At 37.9% G+C, this 17800-nt stretch overlaps 1 protein-coding gene across 1 annotated transcript in view; it reads right to left on the reverse strand.

Moving 5' to 3' along the window:
- Window positions 1-17800, reverse strand: part of SLC4A1AP (solute carrier family 4 member 1 adaptor protein) — a 66671-nt gene that overhangs the window by 46425 nt on the left and 2446 nt on the right. The window contains exons 2-7 of the mRNA XM_053712658.1: window positions 15525-15714; window positions 13814-13936; window positions 5495-5555; window positions 4822-4961; window positions 4186-4346; window positions 3346-3415 (exon numbers count right to left, since the gene is read on the reverse strand). Coding sequence (XP_053568633.1) covers window positions 3346-3415; window positions 4186-4346; window positions 4822-4961; window positions 5495-5555; window positions 13814-13936; window positions 15525-15714 — 745 coding nt within the window. The remainder of the gene's footprint in view (window positions 1-3345; window positions 3416-4185; window positions 4347-4821; window positions 4962-5494; window positions 5556-13813; window positions 13937-15524; window positions 15715-17800) is intronic.

The raw sequence follows: 17800 nt of genomic DNA on the forward strand, positions 1-17800 counted from the left end.
GGCGTAGACAAACCCTGGGCCGGGCCACCCTGATACGCCCTACGCTTAGCAGAACGTGGTAAGGAATGGATCACTTTCAATACCGCCGTTTGCAGTTGATCCGCAAAATTTGATGGCCAATTAATCTCTCCCGCAGGAGTAATAGTTGGACCCTGGGGCGCTTCATGTGCAATTGGAAATGAATGCAGGGAACGCACCTCACGGGACGGGGAACCCTCAGAGGTGGACAGCTCAGTAGTACTAGACATCGGTTTACCTTTAGATGTCGTAACTTTATTAAGGCATGTGGAACATAGTTGAGCAGGCTGTTCTACCAGACCCTCCTCACAATAAACACAGGAATGAGATCTTGTTAAAGAGGGAGAACACTCTAACGCGTCAGAGTTCTCCATAACTTGCACTTTTATTACGGACTAGATTAACTTAATAAACAGGCACCTTTATAACCACCGATGGCCGGGGCTCTCACCACCTCCTATGGCCTCCTATGGCCGCTGATCAACAGAGGAAGATAGCCACACCCGGTCACATGGAATGCCCGGCAGGACCGCCCCTGCCTAAGGAGAAAACGCGCCAAAAAATGGTCGCGCCATACTCCCATAATTCACCTGAAAGTTCCACACATTGCCAGAGCCTCATCTCGCACATAACACAGCAATGACACAAACAATATCATGTATAACCCCCCCCCCGTTCAAATATCCCCTTACTAGGAATATTAACCCTTGATTCTATAAAGATAAAAAAGCGTCACATTGTGATCCCGTCTTCCGTGTTATCATTATGTAATAAAAAATGTAACGATCTTACCAGAATCTACGCCGTGGAAAAGGAACAATGCCCTTCAAGTGTGACAGGTTAGTAGCCTCGCTCCTGACATGGACTTGAGTGTAAAAAGCAGGCAGCGAAACTCGACGCCGATTGATTGTGGAGCTGTTAATATGAGTCGGGATAGTTTTGCAGAAAGACTCTCCCTGCATCTCCGGACTCTAACTTTCACCCAGGCTGTCACTGAGAGGCTGACAGGACTACTTAAAACTCCAGTCCCTATGCGAAGAGTACTACCCTCCATAAGAGACTACTCAGATCTTCGGCACTTCTCTGTCGTCCTCCTGTGACGAAAGGCAAAGAATGACTGGGGGATGAGGGAAGTGGGGGAGGTATTTAAGCCTTTGGCTGGGGTGTCTTTGCCTCCTCCTGGTGGCCAGGTTCTTAATTCCCAACAGTAATGAATGAAGCCGTGGACTCTCCCCTCCCCTTTAGATGGAAATATACACACACACTACATGCAGTTACGGTTGCCACCTTAGCCATGTTTTCCTGGACACTTATGAGTTACACATGCTGCAGGGAGGAACATGTATTGTGTTTCTAGACAGCACTATTCATATTCCTCCCTGTACACCCTGCAGCATGTGTAACTTATAATTGTTCTGTATTTTAAGGGACTGGTGGCAACCCTACATACAGTACATATATACACACACACATTTATAAATACACATTACAAACATTCACACACATTTTCACCTACAGACTTTTCAAGTTATTTCAGAGAAAAATAAATAAACATTATTTCCTTAACCGTTTATGAGTGAATGCATTTTGTGATAAAATGTTTGCTTATTACACAGATATTTAAAGGGATATTAAGCTGTACTTATAAGCCTGCAAGAACACTGATCAATCCAACAAGCTTGTATATAAATGCTAAAGGTATTCTTATATCTTCAAAAACAGGAATCCTGCAAGTGTAGAGGGGGTAAATGTGTGACTTTTCCCTCATGGACTAGCATTGACCCTTATAGTCAGCAATGCTGATGTGCAGGACAAGTAAAATCATACACCAAGATTACAAGTTCTGCGCTAAACCCTGTGCATAAATAATGCTAAAAATTTAGCAGTATCGCACTTTCTATAGCGCTGCCATTACAAGTTAAAAAAACCTTCCTATGTTGTGCGATATGCTCCATACTGCATAAAAGCCAAGTCCTGACTTGACGTGCTCATGCACATTTCCCCCCCATAGACATCAATGGAGAAAAATTTTTAGAAAAAAAAATACTTGCGATTGCGAAATGGCGATCGCTATAACGCAATCCCCATTGATGTCTATGGGGACAAGAAGGTTATGTAAAAACCTAAAATAAATCCCTAGTCTAAACACCCCTAAACCTATTAACCCCTAAACTGCCGCCCCCCCACATCGCGACATACTAAATTAAACTATTAACCCCTAAACCTGCATTGAAAGAGACAATCATTGCTAAACGATCTCTAAGCTTGTACAACTGTCAGCCCTTAGTGATTTATATAAACAGGAGAACTCTTGAAAAGCAGAAATCTTCTGCACCGAGAGTATATGCAGCGTCACAGCCTCCCCCTCCCTCTTCCCCCACGGAAGTTACAACACATAAATTACACCGATGATAGTGTCTGGCTGCCTGCAGAAAACGGCTTTTCTTTAAACCTAAAACTTGTGGGCAGTTTGAAGTTTTAACTGTGGGGGGAGTTAGAAACACAAATAAACAGTACATAATGATCATTTTATTAAAGTTAAGATGCATATTATGTGTATTATACATACATGACTAAATCTAATACCTTTATACTCTAATAAATGTTTATTCAGTCAGAGCAGCTCACACAAATGTGATCCTCTAAGTACACTGTATTTAATATAGCTGTGTGTGTCCTTAACTGCATCATGAGCATGTGACTTCTGTGCCCCTGCCTGTAGCGTGCGTTACAATATGGCAGCTTACATAGGAGAATCCAGCAGTGGATCAGTGCTGTATTTTAAAACAATATCCTTCAACAGTTTGGGGTAAGAGGAGCATATAAAATAGTCAGCAGCGATTATTTTATTTTTATTAATAAGAAAATGTACTTTTAGGGATTTTTTTTTTCAGGTGTTAAATGTCCCTTTAAGGGCCAAATCCAGTTGCTATCTCCTAATGTTGTGTACAGTTTACCTAACATAGAAGAATTGCAGGAGAATTATATGAAGCATTATGCAACTATGCATTGTGTAGGGGCTAACTCAGATCTTTTTGCAGGAGATACTCACTGGGTGTGGCCCTTGATAATGCAAAGTTAGCTAATGAAAGCTTTCAAATCGCCTACAATTCACCTGCAGTTCATCTCATTGTGTATAGAGCCCTAAGTCTTCACTATTTAAATAAACATTTTAAAAACATATCTACAGATTATGCTCAGGCTAATTTTTGTTTTGAACACATTTTTACGCCATATTTAAGTGTTTTCTATTTGTTTAATGCAAAACGATAAACAAAAGTCTAATTTGCACCCTTTAGATCACTGCACCATTTTTATATATGTTACCTGTCTGAGTGGTCTGCAGTTGCTTGGTTATTTCAGCAAGTTCCATTTCAACAACATTTAGTTTAGAAACCTGTGAAGAATAAAATAGAACAGCCGGCATTAGCGAAACACTTCTGTCAGCAGATCAATGTAAACCACTTTAATATATCGATCAGAGAAATGATTTTATTAATACAAAGTAAATCTTTCACATTGGTTCACTTGCTACAATAAGAATACAGATAAGCCATCTGACAGTTATATTGCAGAGGAAATTAAAAAAAAAAAAAAAAGTTGATGTTTCCATTCAGAGACCAGCTAAATGCAAGTTAAAGGGACAGTCTACTCCAGAATTGTTTTTTGTTTAAAAATAGATAATCCCTTTATTACCCATTCCACAGTTTTGCAGAATCAACACAGTTATATTAATACACTTTTTACCTCTGATTACCTTGTATCTAAGCCTCTGCAGACTGCCCTTTTATCTCAGTTCTTTTGACATACTTGCATTTTAGCCAATCAGTGCAGACTCATAAATAACTCCACTGGTGTGAGCACAATGTTATCTATACGGCACACGTGAACTAATGCCCTCTAGCTATGAAAAACTGTCAAAATGCACTGAGTTAAGAGGCGGCCTTCAAGGGTTTAGAAATTAGCATAGGAGTATACCTGGGTTTAGCTTTAAACAAACAATACCAAGAGAGCAAAGCAAATTTGATGATAGAAGTAAACTGGAAAGTGCTTTAAAATGACGTCCTATCTGAATCATGAAAGATTCATTTTGACTATACTGTCCCTTTAAGCACCTCTGACCATATGGAGTGCGAGATGAGTATTAAGAGAGATCACATCACTTACCAGAGAGTCAAAGGTTTCTGGTTTATCCTCTATTTTTCCTGCTTTTTTCATGCGATTTAGTCTCTTTTTTTCTACTACTCCTGTTCGATCAAGGAAGATGTCGTCATCACTGTCATAGTAATCCTCATCTTCCCATTTCTTGCCTTTTCTTTTGCGCGACACTGAGAATAAAGCATTTAATACATTTTCTCTGTGTAGTTCTGACCCTTGATCATTTTATTGCAAAGAAACCCCATGTTTTACTCAGTCTGCCAGTAGTAAAAAGGATATGAAACCCCAAAATGCTCTTTTAGAATTCATATAGAACATTTTAAACAACTATCCAATGTACTATTTTCTAATATGCTTTGTTCTCTTGTCATTTTTTTGTTGAAAAGAATGCCTAGGTAGGCTCAGGAGCAGCAATGCACTACAGGGAGCTAGCTGTTCATTGGTGGGTTACAGATACACCTCGTCATTGGTTCACCCAATGTGTTCAGCTAGCTTCCTGAATTGCAATGTTGCTCCTTCAACAAAGAATACCAAATGAATAAAGCAAATTTGGTCATTGAAGTAAATTGGAAAGTTGTTTAAAATTGTATGTTCTATCTGAATCAAGAAGGAAAAGGGTTTCATATCCCTATAAGCGACACTTACCCGCCTCTTGGCGCAGCAGGCCCCTGTTGTCCAGAATACGACACGCCTCCAGAGCGCACTGAATCACTGCTTCCTTCTTCTTCCCTGAATGTAGGGCCTCTGCCACAAGCTGCTTTCCAGTTGCATCATCAGCAGGCAACCTGACAACGCCAAGAATAAGGCTTAGTGTCTTAAAGGGACAGTGAACACTTTGAGATGGTAATATAAAATGAAAAATTGTATATTATATAAAAACAATTCTGCAATATATTTTCATTATTTATTTTGTCCCCTTTTCCTGTAATTCCATTCTGAAATTGTGAGCTTTTCAGTTCCTGGTAGAAATTGAAGTAATTATATTCCACACAGCCATTGGCTGCACACTCTAGTGACCTATTTCTAACTCTCCCTAATTGGCTACAGCAGAGAAGGTAACCTAAGTTACAACATGGCAGCTCCCTTTGTTTTATAGACACTAAAACTTTACACTTATTTTGTCAATTTTTAAACAACTAATGACACGATAAAAAACTCATCTGCACGTTTTATCAGACTAATCTTTTCTTTGAATGCATCATTCTATCTAGCATTTATTTAGTGTTTAATGTCACTTTTGAAGTATTTGCATTCTGGAGAGCAACTAAATAACACAAGATGGTGAGATCACTACAGAAAATACAGCACTGTTTCCTACCTCACTCTGCAGAGCCACGTGCCCGTCCCCTGTTGCTCACACTCATATTCCAACTCTTCTCCTGCAAGGGAAGAAACTTGTTAAATTGCACAGACAAGGCACCTACACAAAGTTCCAACTCAGCACAGTAGGATCTCAGTAAGCACAAGGTTTATAAATAAACAAACAATAGCAAAGATTCAATTCATCTACCATTTTCTCAAGGCATTGAACACAAACCCCTTTTGCTAAAGAAAACTAAAGGGACATTGTACACTAGATTTTTCATTGCATAAAAGTATTGTAGATGATACATTCATATAGCCCACCTGAGAGTATTTTTTGTAACAATTTTTAGTTTTGCTTGTTGTTTTAATAACATTGTACTAAGTTTCAGACTCCTAACTAAGCCCCAAAGTGTCAGATGTATACACACGTTTAAAGACTACTGCTGGCTCCCGTTTATCTAATCTGCCTTTTCATATGTGGGGGGGGGGGGGGGGGGGTCGCAGTGACTGCTCCCAGACAGTTGTCCTAGCTAACCCCTCATCAACAGTGCTAAACTGGGAGCTTCTAAGTAAAGTTTTATACTGGAATTTTAGATCAGTATTTGTGCATATTCTTCTTTATAGTAGTGTCTATTACATGCAGTTACATGAAAATTGGTGTGCACTGTCCCTTTAAATGACAGTCTACAGTACAGACTATTTTACCATTATATACACTAAACCTATAGTCTATGGACTTCAAGTAGACGGTGTCCTCCAGTTTTTTTAACTCAGTCATCAGATTTCCAACATTACTAACTTTTTTACTAGAATTTAGAAAACACCTTCCATTCCCCCCAGTATTTCCTAAACTGTACTTGTGGAAGGAGATATGGAAAAACAGACTGCCTTAATGATTTCTTTGGTTTAGAATGTACAAAAGATTGTGGAGACGTTAGCAAGTTATGCTACTATACACTTTAAATGTGCTTAGTTCTTCTCTTGACATAAGATGAAGTTTTATTGTCATTAACAAAAAAAAAACGTAATAAAATGTAAATATGTTTGTTGGTCAATATAATCAAACAAAGGTTCTAAAGGCCAAGTCTCAGTATTGGGTGATTTTTTTTTTTAAATCGATCAGTACTGAAAGTAGATGTTTCAGGCGATTAGAGAGCTGCTAATTTAGAAGGTCAGTAAGGATGATTAGTAAACTACTAGCGCATGAGAGTACTGAGAAAAATAAATTCTTTTGAAAGCAAAGAATTATTTCTTGCATAAAATAATCTTTCACCAGACTAATCTATCCTTTGACTGTTTAACTAAAGTGATAAGACAAGGGTGGGGACGCCATATGTGGCTAGCAAATCATTTGACACACAACAAACTAAACCATAAACTGCATTGGAAAGACTTATTACATTTCAGGTTAGGTCCAGGGTTAAAGTCCGGGAAACCTCTTGAATGATAGAAAAGGCTACAAACACACCACGGCCCTCTCTGGTTCCCAAAGAGGATAAGGTGACCCAGCATTGTTGTGTAAATGACATTCTGACTGCTGCAACATAACCTACATTACTTTATTGGAGCTTTAGTCCTTATCCAACTCCCTCTGTTATATTGTCCAACACCTGTGCCAATAAAAAGCCACAGCACAGATGGGAAGCTGACCATATGGCGTTTCTGTCTTAAACCTGGTATCTGCAGAAACACTGTATCAGCCCGAGAAGGGACACTTTGTCATTGCAAATTACTTTCAGAAGGGAGCAAAAACTAATGCAGAAAGTCATCTATTGCCACAGTACCAGGAATATCCAGATCTACTCGTAGCAGCAGAACATTATAGTATAACTAAGGCTACAGTGACAGCCGTTTGGTCTTGAGAGAGATATTTAACCTTAAAGGGACATGATGCCCAAATGTTGAAACACTTGAAAGTGATGCAGCATAGCTGTAAAAAGCAGGACCAGAAAATATCCCCTGAACATCTCTATGTAAAAAAGAAAGATTTTTTACCTCAAAACATCCTAAGTATCCACACCCGATTACATAAAAGACTTTAAGCAGCAAATCAGCATGCCTGTCCCTGGACCTGCAAGTGAGCGTGCCTCATGCACACATGTTATTTTCCTATTCAGTTTAAGGAAGTTAACCATTGAAATCTCATGAGATCACAGTAACAGCTCATGACCTCAGCACTGCTGATGCTGATTGGCTGCTGTTCATTTCTTCCTTTTTTTTTTACCTGCAGCTGGGCAGTAACTGAAAGATAACTTTTCACAAAACACTTACTCTGGTGAGCTGAGGACATTGTGAGGTAAAATAATTACCTTTTTTACATAGAGATTCTCAGGTGATATTTTTTTACAGTTATGCTGCATCACTTTCAAGTGATTTAACATATGGGTATTACGTCCCTTTAACTAATCCTAAAAAAAACTAAACTAAACAAATATCTAAAAAAAACCTAATTGGCTAACGCTTTGCAATTTATCCTGGGGGAAAAGTAAATATTGTTACCCAAGACTTTAAAAAAACCAAACTGTAATTGGAAATAATTCCCTTATAAAATGATAATCACATTTAGATATGATTATTGATCTACAGAAGGGCCCAGAGACAGAATTTCTTGTGCAAGTTACTAGAGTACAGAAATCAGTTCCTGAGACCAGGATAGGTCGTAGATATGGTGCTTGCAGGATCCAAAAAACAAACAACACCCTCTGTCTCTATGCCCACTACCATCTGAACCCAACCATAGCTCGAAGTCTCAAAGCTTATAGTTCAACAGACTGAAGTTTCACATGAGAGAGCGCTGTATGCATCTAATGGGCTCCATATGAAAGACATTTATCTTAAAGGGACAGTAAACACCAGAATTTTTGTTGTTTAAAAAGGTAGATAATACCTTTATTACCAATTCCCCAATTTTGCATTACCAACACAGTTATCATAATATACTTTTTACCTCTGCGATTACCTTGTATCTATGCCTCTGCAAACTGCCCCCTTATTTCAGTTCTTTTGACAGACTTGCATTTTTAGCCAATTGAAAGAAAAAAGGCACCGGCTGCACAAACAGGTCCAAAAAAGATTTTTTTCAGCGTTTATTTAACATAAAGATCCAGACAGACATGGACAGGACTGACAAGTCTGACGCGTTTCGCGCCCTCTAGTGGCTCTTCATCAAAAACTCAATTTGCAATACACAACATCCATCTTTAAATAGGGCTAATAGTTGCCCTCATATTTGCCTGTACAAACATTTAATTTAAAAACAAATATTGATACAAATATACTAGTTATTTCATATCAGCTCATAATTTGATGCCAAATACAAAAATCTCATTTAATATATATACACACACTGAATTCATTGTATATACCTCTGAATTATACTCTTAATTTCATTTGAACATAATAATGCATCTAAGACAGACCGCCACCTGACAACTAATCCAAATATATTACATTTAATTTAATGAATCTCACTCTGCACTGGCTGCTCAAATTCAATAATGCAACCTGCATAATGCTCAAAGTTAGTGTGAAAACACATACTCCTACATAGTAAGCTCCACATAATTTATTCAAGTTACAATATTTTCTCAAGTTGCCTAAGTGATATATCAAACATTCCCAAAAAGACTAAATACTCAATTAACCTCCTAAACAAAGTAGCTGATGTCCCATTCTTTGTTAAGACCAAAAAGGGTCCTTGTTTTTAATTTAAAAATCCAGAATAATTCTTTCTTGTCTAAAATCCTGGACTTACTTCCCCCTCTAATTGGCATCCTAGCTAGATTGATAGCTTTATTTTTAGCCAATCAGTGCTGATTCCTAGGAGCTTCACGTGCCTGAGCTCAATGTAATCTATATGAAACTCATGAACGCCCTCTAGTGGTGAAAAACTGTCAAAATGCTTTCAGATTAGAGGCAGTCTTCAAGGTCTAATAAATGAGAATATGAACCTCCTAGGTTTAGCTTTCAACTAAGAATACCAAAAGGACAAAGCAAAATTGGTAATAAACGTAAATTCTAAAAGTGTTTAAAATTACATGCCATATTTAAATCATGAAAGTTTTTTTTTTATTTTACAGTCCCTTTAACACTATAACCAGAATGTGTTCTTCCTGTGTCAGCCCTAAAAAAAAAATCCAGCTATCGGGTTCCATTATAGAGCCAGCCGTGCTTGAGACTTTAGCTTCACCAACCGCCGAGAACAAGAACTACTAGAATTTTATTGGATCACAACTTTTTGGACGAATATGCCCAGTATTCTGGCTGCCTTCAAAGTATTGCTGAGATTTGTCAACCACTAAATTAAAAAGGGACATTAAACGCAATATAATACTAGAAATAACAATGCATTCAAAGCAATGGTAGTAACTTATTTTTTTATATTAAATACTGAAATAAATAAGTGTAAACTGTTAGCTTCTATAAAGCTATGCACAATACCATGCTTGAACCTAGGTTTCCTTTAGCGAATCTCTTCTGCTGAGGACAAATATGGATACATACAAGAGTCACTAAACAGTGCATGCAACTGCTATGTGCAATAAAGCAATGCTAAAGAAACTTTTTTTGTTTGTAAAATGTTTTTATTGAGGTCATTAGATACATGAAAAGGAAGATAAAACACAATCACAGGATATTAACAACAGGTTTACAAGTCACTGGTGTCCTAGGTGGAAAATCATATTAACAGAAATGCTAAAATATCCAGGACGTGGCCACTTGTCTGGGGGACAGAGTCAAACATTAGAAAGCAATATATGATTTAGGCTAATAACAAAGTTCCTGGTCTTGAAGCTTGGTTCCTGTAACTGAAATTTTCTATGTGGGATATGTGGTTCTCGTAGGCATTAGCTAGATGACAGATTATATTATACATCGGGCATGATGACACATATAAAATATAGTGACTCTTATGAGGTGAAATAGAGGGCTAAGATTATATATTCATTATATCTAGCCTAGGAGGTTCACTTATATACGCTCACACAAATATCCTATTATGCTGACCTGATTAATAAAAAAAAAAAAAAAAAAAAGTTATGTCGCTCCAGGTGGAGATTCTTAAAAGGGAAGAAAAAAGTAACCTCTGACTCAAGTAGGGTTAAGAGACTACACTTATATTTATACACAATATTTTGGTAAAATGGGTTAGTTGTATCTAAAGAAGAGATAGAGATCTTTCTCTCTCTGGAACAGGATTAAGCTTTACTTTAAACGTTTCAATATAGTCATCAAGATAGACAAAGAATCAATGTGCACTCAGGATTAAAAACTTTGACAAAAAAACTTAGTGAACAACAAAATTAAAGAAATTGTAACAAGTATATAAACCATTCCTCCACTGTCTTGAGGTAAATAAAAAAGGATCAGAGCATCTCCTCAGTCTATACCACATGGAGTATAGGAGCCCTGTAAGTTCACCTGTATAGGCCGTATTATTGTCCAGTGTGTGGGTGACAGTGCATTTAATCCAGGAGAGTTCCAGAGAGTTGCAGATCCAGTGACTGCCAACTCTAAAAGCTTCAGGAAGGACAAGGAGCTAAGAAGAGAAATTGAAGTAAGGACGTTCTCATCTAAGATTGTGTCTTCTATTTCTCCATCTCGGAGGCCAATGTGTCAGGTGTTAGATTTTATCGATAGTTCTCCGGGGGCCGGCCGCATCTCCCCAGAGAACCTCCAAGGACAGATCGCCTCCCAAGGCAATATCGCTGTTCTTCACCAGTACTGCTTGTGCGTCGGCAGACCAGGTCACCGTTAACGGATACTCCATCTTAGGTAAGTTTGCTGTTAGCTGGATACTGGCCAACATACTGGTATCAGGCCCTTCTATGTTCAGATAGGGATCCTCCATATCCTCCCCTCGGACCAGCAGCAAGAGACTGTTAAAGGTTACAGTAATTCTCCGTTTCATATCAGCAAGAAGATTGCATAATGCTGTAGTGAATTCCTCCTCGTTGATCGTAGCCATACTTATGCTTGAACCCTTAGTACGGGGGGGAAGATGCGTAGTGGGTCAAGTAAGGCAGTCTCTGTAAGTAGCAATGGCAGGAACCTGCACCTAATAGTATGAGGATATCTCTCTAGTCAGAGTTGAGGTATGTCAGGGTCGAGTAAGGACCTCGTGTGTCTAGGCTGATCCGGGATGTGCCATGGGGGCCAGCTAGTCGTTGGAAACCTAGGCTTAGTAGTTGAGAAGATCCAGTGAGAAGCGTCCAAAATCTTAACTCCTAGTGTGGCCAGGAGTGTGCAGGGGTATTTGGAGGCCGGATGGGCTATTTAAGCATCTATTTTGTAGGAATTATTAGGATGTGAACACGGAGCATAGCAGAAGTGTGTCCTCTCCATTTTGTGGCAAGCTCTGCCTCCCGCTAAAGAAACTTTAAATGCTGTGAGATAGAAACAAGTTATAAATCTGATAATGAGATATGAACAAAAGCCTTTTAAATCTATGAAAATAATGTTACAAATACAGCAGCACCCATACTGCAGTTTTTTGTTGAATTGCAGCTGCAAAGTTGTTTTACTACACGCAGCGAGACATTTCATACTACAGATCATAAAGTGCTTAAAGTGAAAGTAAACCAGAACGTTGTACAAACGCTAGGATTTACTATTGAAACAAATAAAGGGCACTTTTATTCATGAAGTATAAGATACTTCATGTAGAAAGCTCCTTTATTTGATTCAATCGGTCGCCATTTTTAGCTCCTACAGCAGCACACGGCTAAAAAAACATTTTGGCTAAGAGGTGACTTTTTCCCCTCTTAGCCAATAGCCGTGCGGTAAATCCGGCTTGGCGCCCATGAGAGCCGGATTTACCGCACAGCTATTGGCTAAGAGGTGAAAACATCACCTCTTAGCCAAATTTTTTTTTTTAGCCGTGCGCTGCTGTAGGAGCTAAGAGCGGCGACCGATTGAATCAAATAAAGGAGCTTTCTACATGAAGTATCTTATACTTCATGAATAAAAGTGCCCTTTATTTGTTTTAATAGTAAATCCTAGCGTTTGTACAACGCTAGGATTTACTTTCACTTTAATGTCCCTTTAATAAGAGAACAAATAGCATACCAGGGTAGTACATGTACTGTAGTCATAAAACAAGGAGAAGAAAAATGGATATATTCAGAGCACACAATGACTACCAATTAGTGAAAGTTCAATGTATAAGGCAGAGTGGCTTGGTTTGAGCCGATAAGGAATAAAACATAACTTTTAATGTTAATAATAAAAAATAATAGTGAGAGAAAACACTATCAAAGTGTATAATAAAATCAATTAAAATAGAAGGAAATGAATGCTGGCATGCCCAGGTATATACCTTGGAATGAGTGTAATGTGGGTATGTCTGGCAGGGAAGCACCAAAAGCTGCTCGCGGATTGCACGGGTAAACTGATCTACAAAGAGGATTGACCTCACACAAAATTATCTATTTGTAGTGCAATACTGGAGCGGTGCCAAGCCTTGTCAGAGTCCTAAACGATTGAATGCTCTTAACTTGCCTTATGTGTGCTAACGGTATACTTGTATCAGAAGATATTATACATATATACGCACTACTTACTTTATATGTTTACCACGTATGCTCGATATCTGCCTTATGTGGGTTAATAGGATACATTTATTAATAGACTGATATTATTCACATATATATGCAATTAGTCCAATCGTTTGTAGATTAGTTTACCTGTGCAATCCGCGAGCAGCTTTTAGTGCTTCCCTGCCAGACATACCCACGTTACACTCATTCCAAGGTATATACCAGGGCATGCCAGCATTCATTTCCTTCTATTTTAATTGATTTTATTATACACTTTGATAGTGTTTTCTCTCACTATTATTTTTTATTATTAACATTAAAAGTTATGTTTTATTCCTTACCGGCTCTAACCAAGCCACTCTGCCTTATACATTGAACTTTCACTAATTGGTAGTCATTGTGTGCATTTTCTTCTCCTTGTTTTTTGACTACATACTTTAGGATATTGAGCACCCCCCATACTATGATAAGAATAGAGATTGCTTTTCCTGACACAGAGTTAAAGCCTATTTCTCTTGTGTTGATATATGAAACCATAATTCTGTCGGGGACTTATTGAGATTTAACACTACATTCTCTCTCCTTACATTATATAACTAGTACATGTACTGTATTGACAGAGTGAAACAAACGTGATTTCATAGAGAAGATGACAAACAATTCAGAAAAACATTAAAACATGGAATCAGAAATAGGTTACTTCTACAAAAAGTTCTAAATAGTATAGTTTACTAATGATCAAATAAACCAATCACATAATTATTGTTACCAATCTACGAACGGAAGGTGCCTACCTTCTCTATCAAAGAAGCCAAGTAAAGCTTTCTTGGGATTCTTCAAGTAAAGAGCTTCTTTATCTTCTTGGAATTCGAGAGCAATTGGATTTTCTTCATCTTCGTCTTCCATCGCATCCTCCCCTACGTGAGCAAATAAATGATACAAATGGTATTAAAACAGGAAAGTAAAAACAAATTATGCACGTTGTAAAAATGATTTACCAAAACCTCTGTAGGTAGAAAAGGAGACTGAGTATGTAAGTTCTTGTGATACACAAAATCTTGTTAAAAACAAATTGTTTGCAGCCTGAGTATATGGTCAGTATAAAATCTCTATTACTGTGGCAAACATGGGAAGGTGTATGTAGCATATACTATGTACCGAGATGCAGAGCCAAAATGATAGCTCCTATAGATGCACTCTAGACTAGGACAGTTGAAAAACAAAAAACCAACATGAATAAAATATTATGGGGAATTCAATTTTGATTTTAATGACCATTTAGCAGGAAATGAAAGGCAAACTGACACCACAGCTATAAGTCACCAATATTAAAAAGTAGCACTTAAATATAGGACGCTGTGTCTAACTTACATATACTATATTGCCCAAGTACATGTACACTCTTACAAATTTTAAAGCAATACTAAACCCATTTTTTTAAAGGGATACTAAACCCATTTTTTCTTTCATGATTCAGACAAAGCAGTAATTTTAAGCAACTTTCTAATTTACTCCTATTATAAAATATTATTCATTCTCTTGCTATCTTTATGTAAAAAGCAGGAAAGTAAAGCTTAGGAGCAAGCCCATTTTAGGCTCTGCACCCTGGATACTGCTTGCTTATTGGTGACTACATTCCGCCAACCAATAAGCAAGCGTAACCCAGGTTCTGAACCGAAAATGGGCTGGCTCTTAAGCTTTACATTCCTGCTATTTTATATAAAGATAGCAAGAGAATAAAGAACAATTGGTAATAGGAGTAAATAAGAAAGTTGCTTAAAATTGCATTCTCTATCTGAATCAATAAATAAAAAAAATGGATTTAATATCCCTTTAAGTTCAGGTGTTTCAGCCATACCCATTGCCAACATAAAATGCAGGACATAGCAATAAAATCTTCATAGGCAAACTTGTCACTCTCAGAAGATGCCAACTTTATGATATTTCTGCCCCATCAACTGTCCTAAGTGCTATTATTTTGAAGTGGAAGCATCTAGGAGCTAAAACCGCCAAGCCATGAAGTGGTTGACCACACAAACTCGGTATCTGGGTGTGGAGGATGCTAGGAGAATGCTACCTATGGAATGCATCATACATACTGTAAAGTTGTCTTTCAGTGTTTTGGCTAGGCCCCTAATTTTAAAGGGAAATAGTACGTTTTGCATGCTGGAGCACAACAAATTGTGTGTGCGAGAGAGAACACCTAGTTACACACAAGCAAAAGTACTAGAATAAAATACTGTGACATTACAATACTTTCCTTTTTCCCCATTTTTATGTCCTTTTAAAGGTGCCAATCTCCATATCGATAGCAGGGAAGCCATAAATGGAAACCATTCAGAATATTGAGGAGCCAAATACTCATTTGACAGGAGACATGGAAGGATTTCATATATAAATATCCTTAGCCAAGAGATAGTAACCAGGATCTGTGGCAACCAGGCTGTAAAAGGGGCTGCAGACGGACATATTTTATCCCAAATAAAGCAAATGTTTTAATCTCACCCATTCCCCACATGCAGCCAGTGTCTTCTGCTTCGCCACTCTGTGCTTTTGGAGCCTCATCTTCATCAGAGTCATCTTCATCGGAGTCTTCACCCAACATTTTCTTCTGTAATTTCTCACGCAGTTTGCGGCTTTCCTTGATCTGGGTAACGGTGAGCTCACACTCTTCTTCTTGGTCATCTTCTGGGCCCTAAAATAATGCAACAAATAGCTCAGCGTTAATAGGACCACAACCATTGCTAGAAGCATATTAGAGCGTGTGTATAAGACACTGAAAAATCAAAATAACTTTAAAAATGCAAACATTTTCTAACTACCTTATTTAAGGGCAGTAAAACCTTTTATTTTGTATAAAACATTTAAGCTAAAGCTGATCATCAAATTGACAGGCAGAAATCCTTGTTTACACAAAACTCATCTTTAACCCTTTGGCTGATAAGCCATTTCCCACATGGGTGCTAAGCTGGTTTTGAGCTTTTTTTATTTTTACATTTTTTGAATATATTTATTTTTAAACTTTTTTTTTCCAGATCCCGAAGACTTATACCGTTGAAAAGATTAGGCGATTACCTTTCCAGCGGTGGGTCTTGGGGGTCTGTAGCTGCTTAGATGGGTCATCATTATTCAGATAGAGCATGCAATTTAAAGCAACTTTCTAATTTACTCCTATTGTCAATTTTTCTTCATTCTCTTGCTATCTTTATTTAAAAAGCAGGAATATAAAGCTTAAAGGGACATTAAACCCACTTTTTTTCTTTCATGATTCAGATAGAGAATACTATTTTAAACAACATTCTAATGTACTTCTGTTATCTAATTTGCTTCTCTTGATATTCCTTCCTGATAAGCATATCTAGATAGGCTCAGTAGCTTCTGATTGGTGGCTGCACATATTTGACTCATGCGATTGGCTCACCCATGTGCATTGCTATTTCTTTAACAAAGGATAACTAAAGAATGAAGCAAATTAGATAATAGAAGTAAATTGGAATGTTATTTAAAATTGTATTCTTTGTCTGAATCATGAAACAAAATGTTTGGGTTTAATGTCCCTTTAGGAGCCGGCCCATTTTTATGTTCAGAACCTGGGTTACGCTTGCTTATTGGTTGGCTAAACGTAGTCACCAACAAGCAAGCGGTATACAGGGTGCTGAACCTAAACTGGGCCGGCTCCTCAGCTTTACATCCCTGCTTTTTAAACAAAGATAGCAAGAGAACAAAGAAATTAATAGGAGTAAATTAGAAAGTTGCTTAAAATTGCATGCTCTATTTGAATCATGAAAGAAAAGAAAAAAAAATTGGGTTTAGTGTCCCTTTATTTTTGTCTGATAAGGAAAACACCCTTGAGGTGACATTTTCACCTACATCCAATCAGCTTTGCTGCCATTTGAGACGGAGTAAAGAAAACCCATAATGGTTGAGAGAGATCAGAGCGCATCCGGACCATATGGCTGCAAACCGGATTGGATGGAGGTGAAAGAAAAAAAAAAATGTAGAGGGCAGCCAAAGCTATACTAAAATCGCATTTGTAACACGACCATCGCGCACGCATCCTCAAAGGAATGTTGGCTGCGTGCGCAGCCAAAAGAATCCACCTGGATGCAGTGGCATCCAGTTGGATTCCAAAAAAAACAGGGTGATGGGAAGAAAAAACAAAAAACGCAACCGCCCGCAAGAAGAAAAAAAAAAATGCAGGTCCTAGTGACCGTGTATATGAAATGTATCTATATATTCGTGTAGTAGGGCCTGCTGAATAGTGAGGGCAAACTCCTCATCTAGTAATTGACTAAGGAGAGCAGACAACCGTCTCCACACCCCTTGAACCTCAATACAATCCCACCACATGCGTTTGTAGGAACCCACTTCCCCACATCCCCTATAACACAAATGATTCCCCTGTGGATACATATGGGAAGTTCTCACTGGGGTCAAATACCATCTAAAAATAGTCTTCATAGTATTTTTCTTTAGGTCCACACTCACAAGACCTCTATCCGCAGATTGAAACAATATCTCCCAGTTCTGTCATTTATCATTTTAAAAGGACAGTCTAGTACAAAACAAACTTTCATTATTCAGATAGGGCCTGTTATTTTAAACAATTTTCCAATTTACTTCTATCACCAATTTTGCCTTGTTCTCATGGTAAGGTATTCTTAGTTGAAAGCTAACTCTAGGAGGTTCATATGCTAATTTCTAAGCCCTTGAAGGCCGCCTCTTAGCTCAAGACTTTTCACCACTAGAGGGTATTAATTAATGCGTTTCATATAGATAGC

Source organism: Bombina bombina, chromosome 4, assembly GCF_027579735.1.
Source record: "Bombina bombina isolate aBomBom1 chromosome 4, aBomBom1.pri, whole genome shotgun sequence".
Lineage (NCBI taxonomy): Eukaryota > Metazoa > Chordata > Amphibia > Anura > Bombinatoridae > Bombina > Bombina bombina.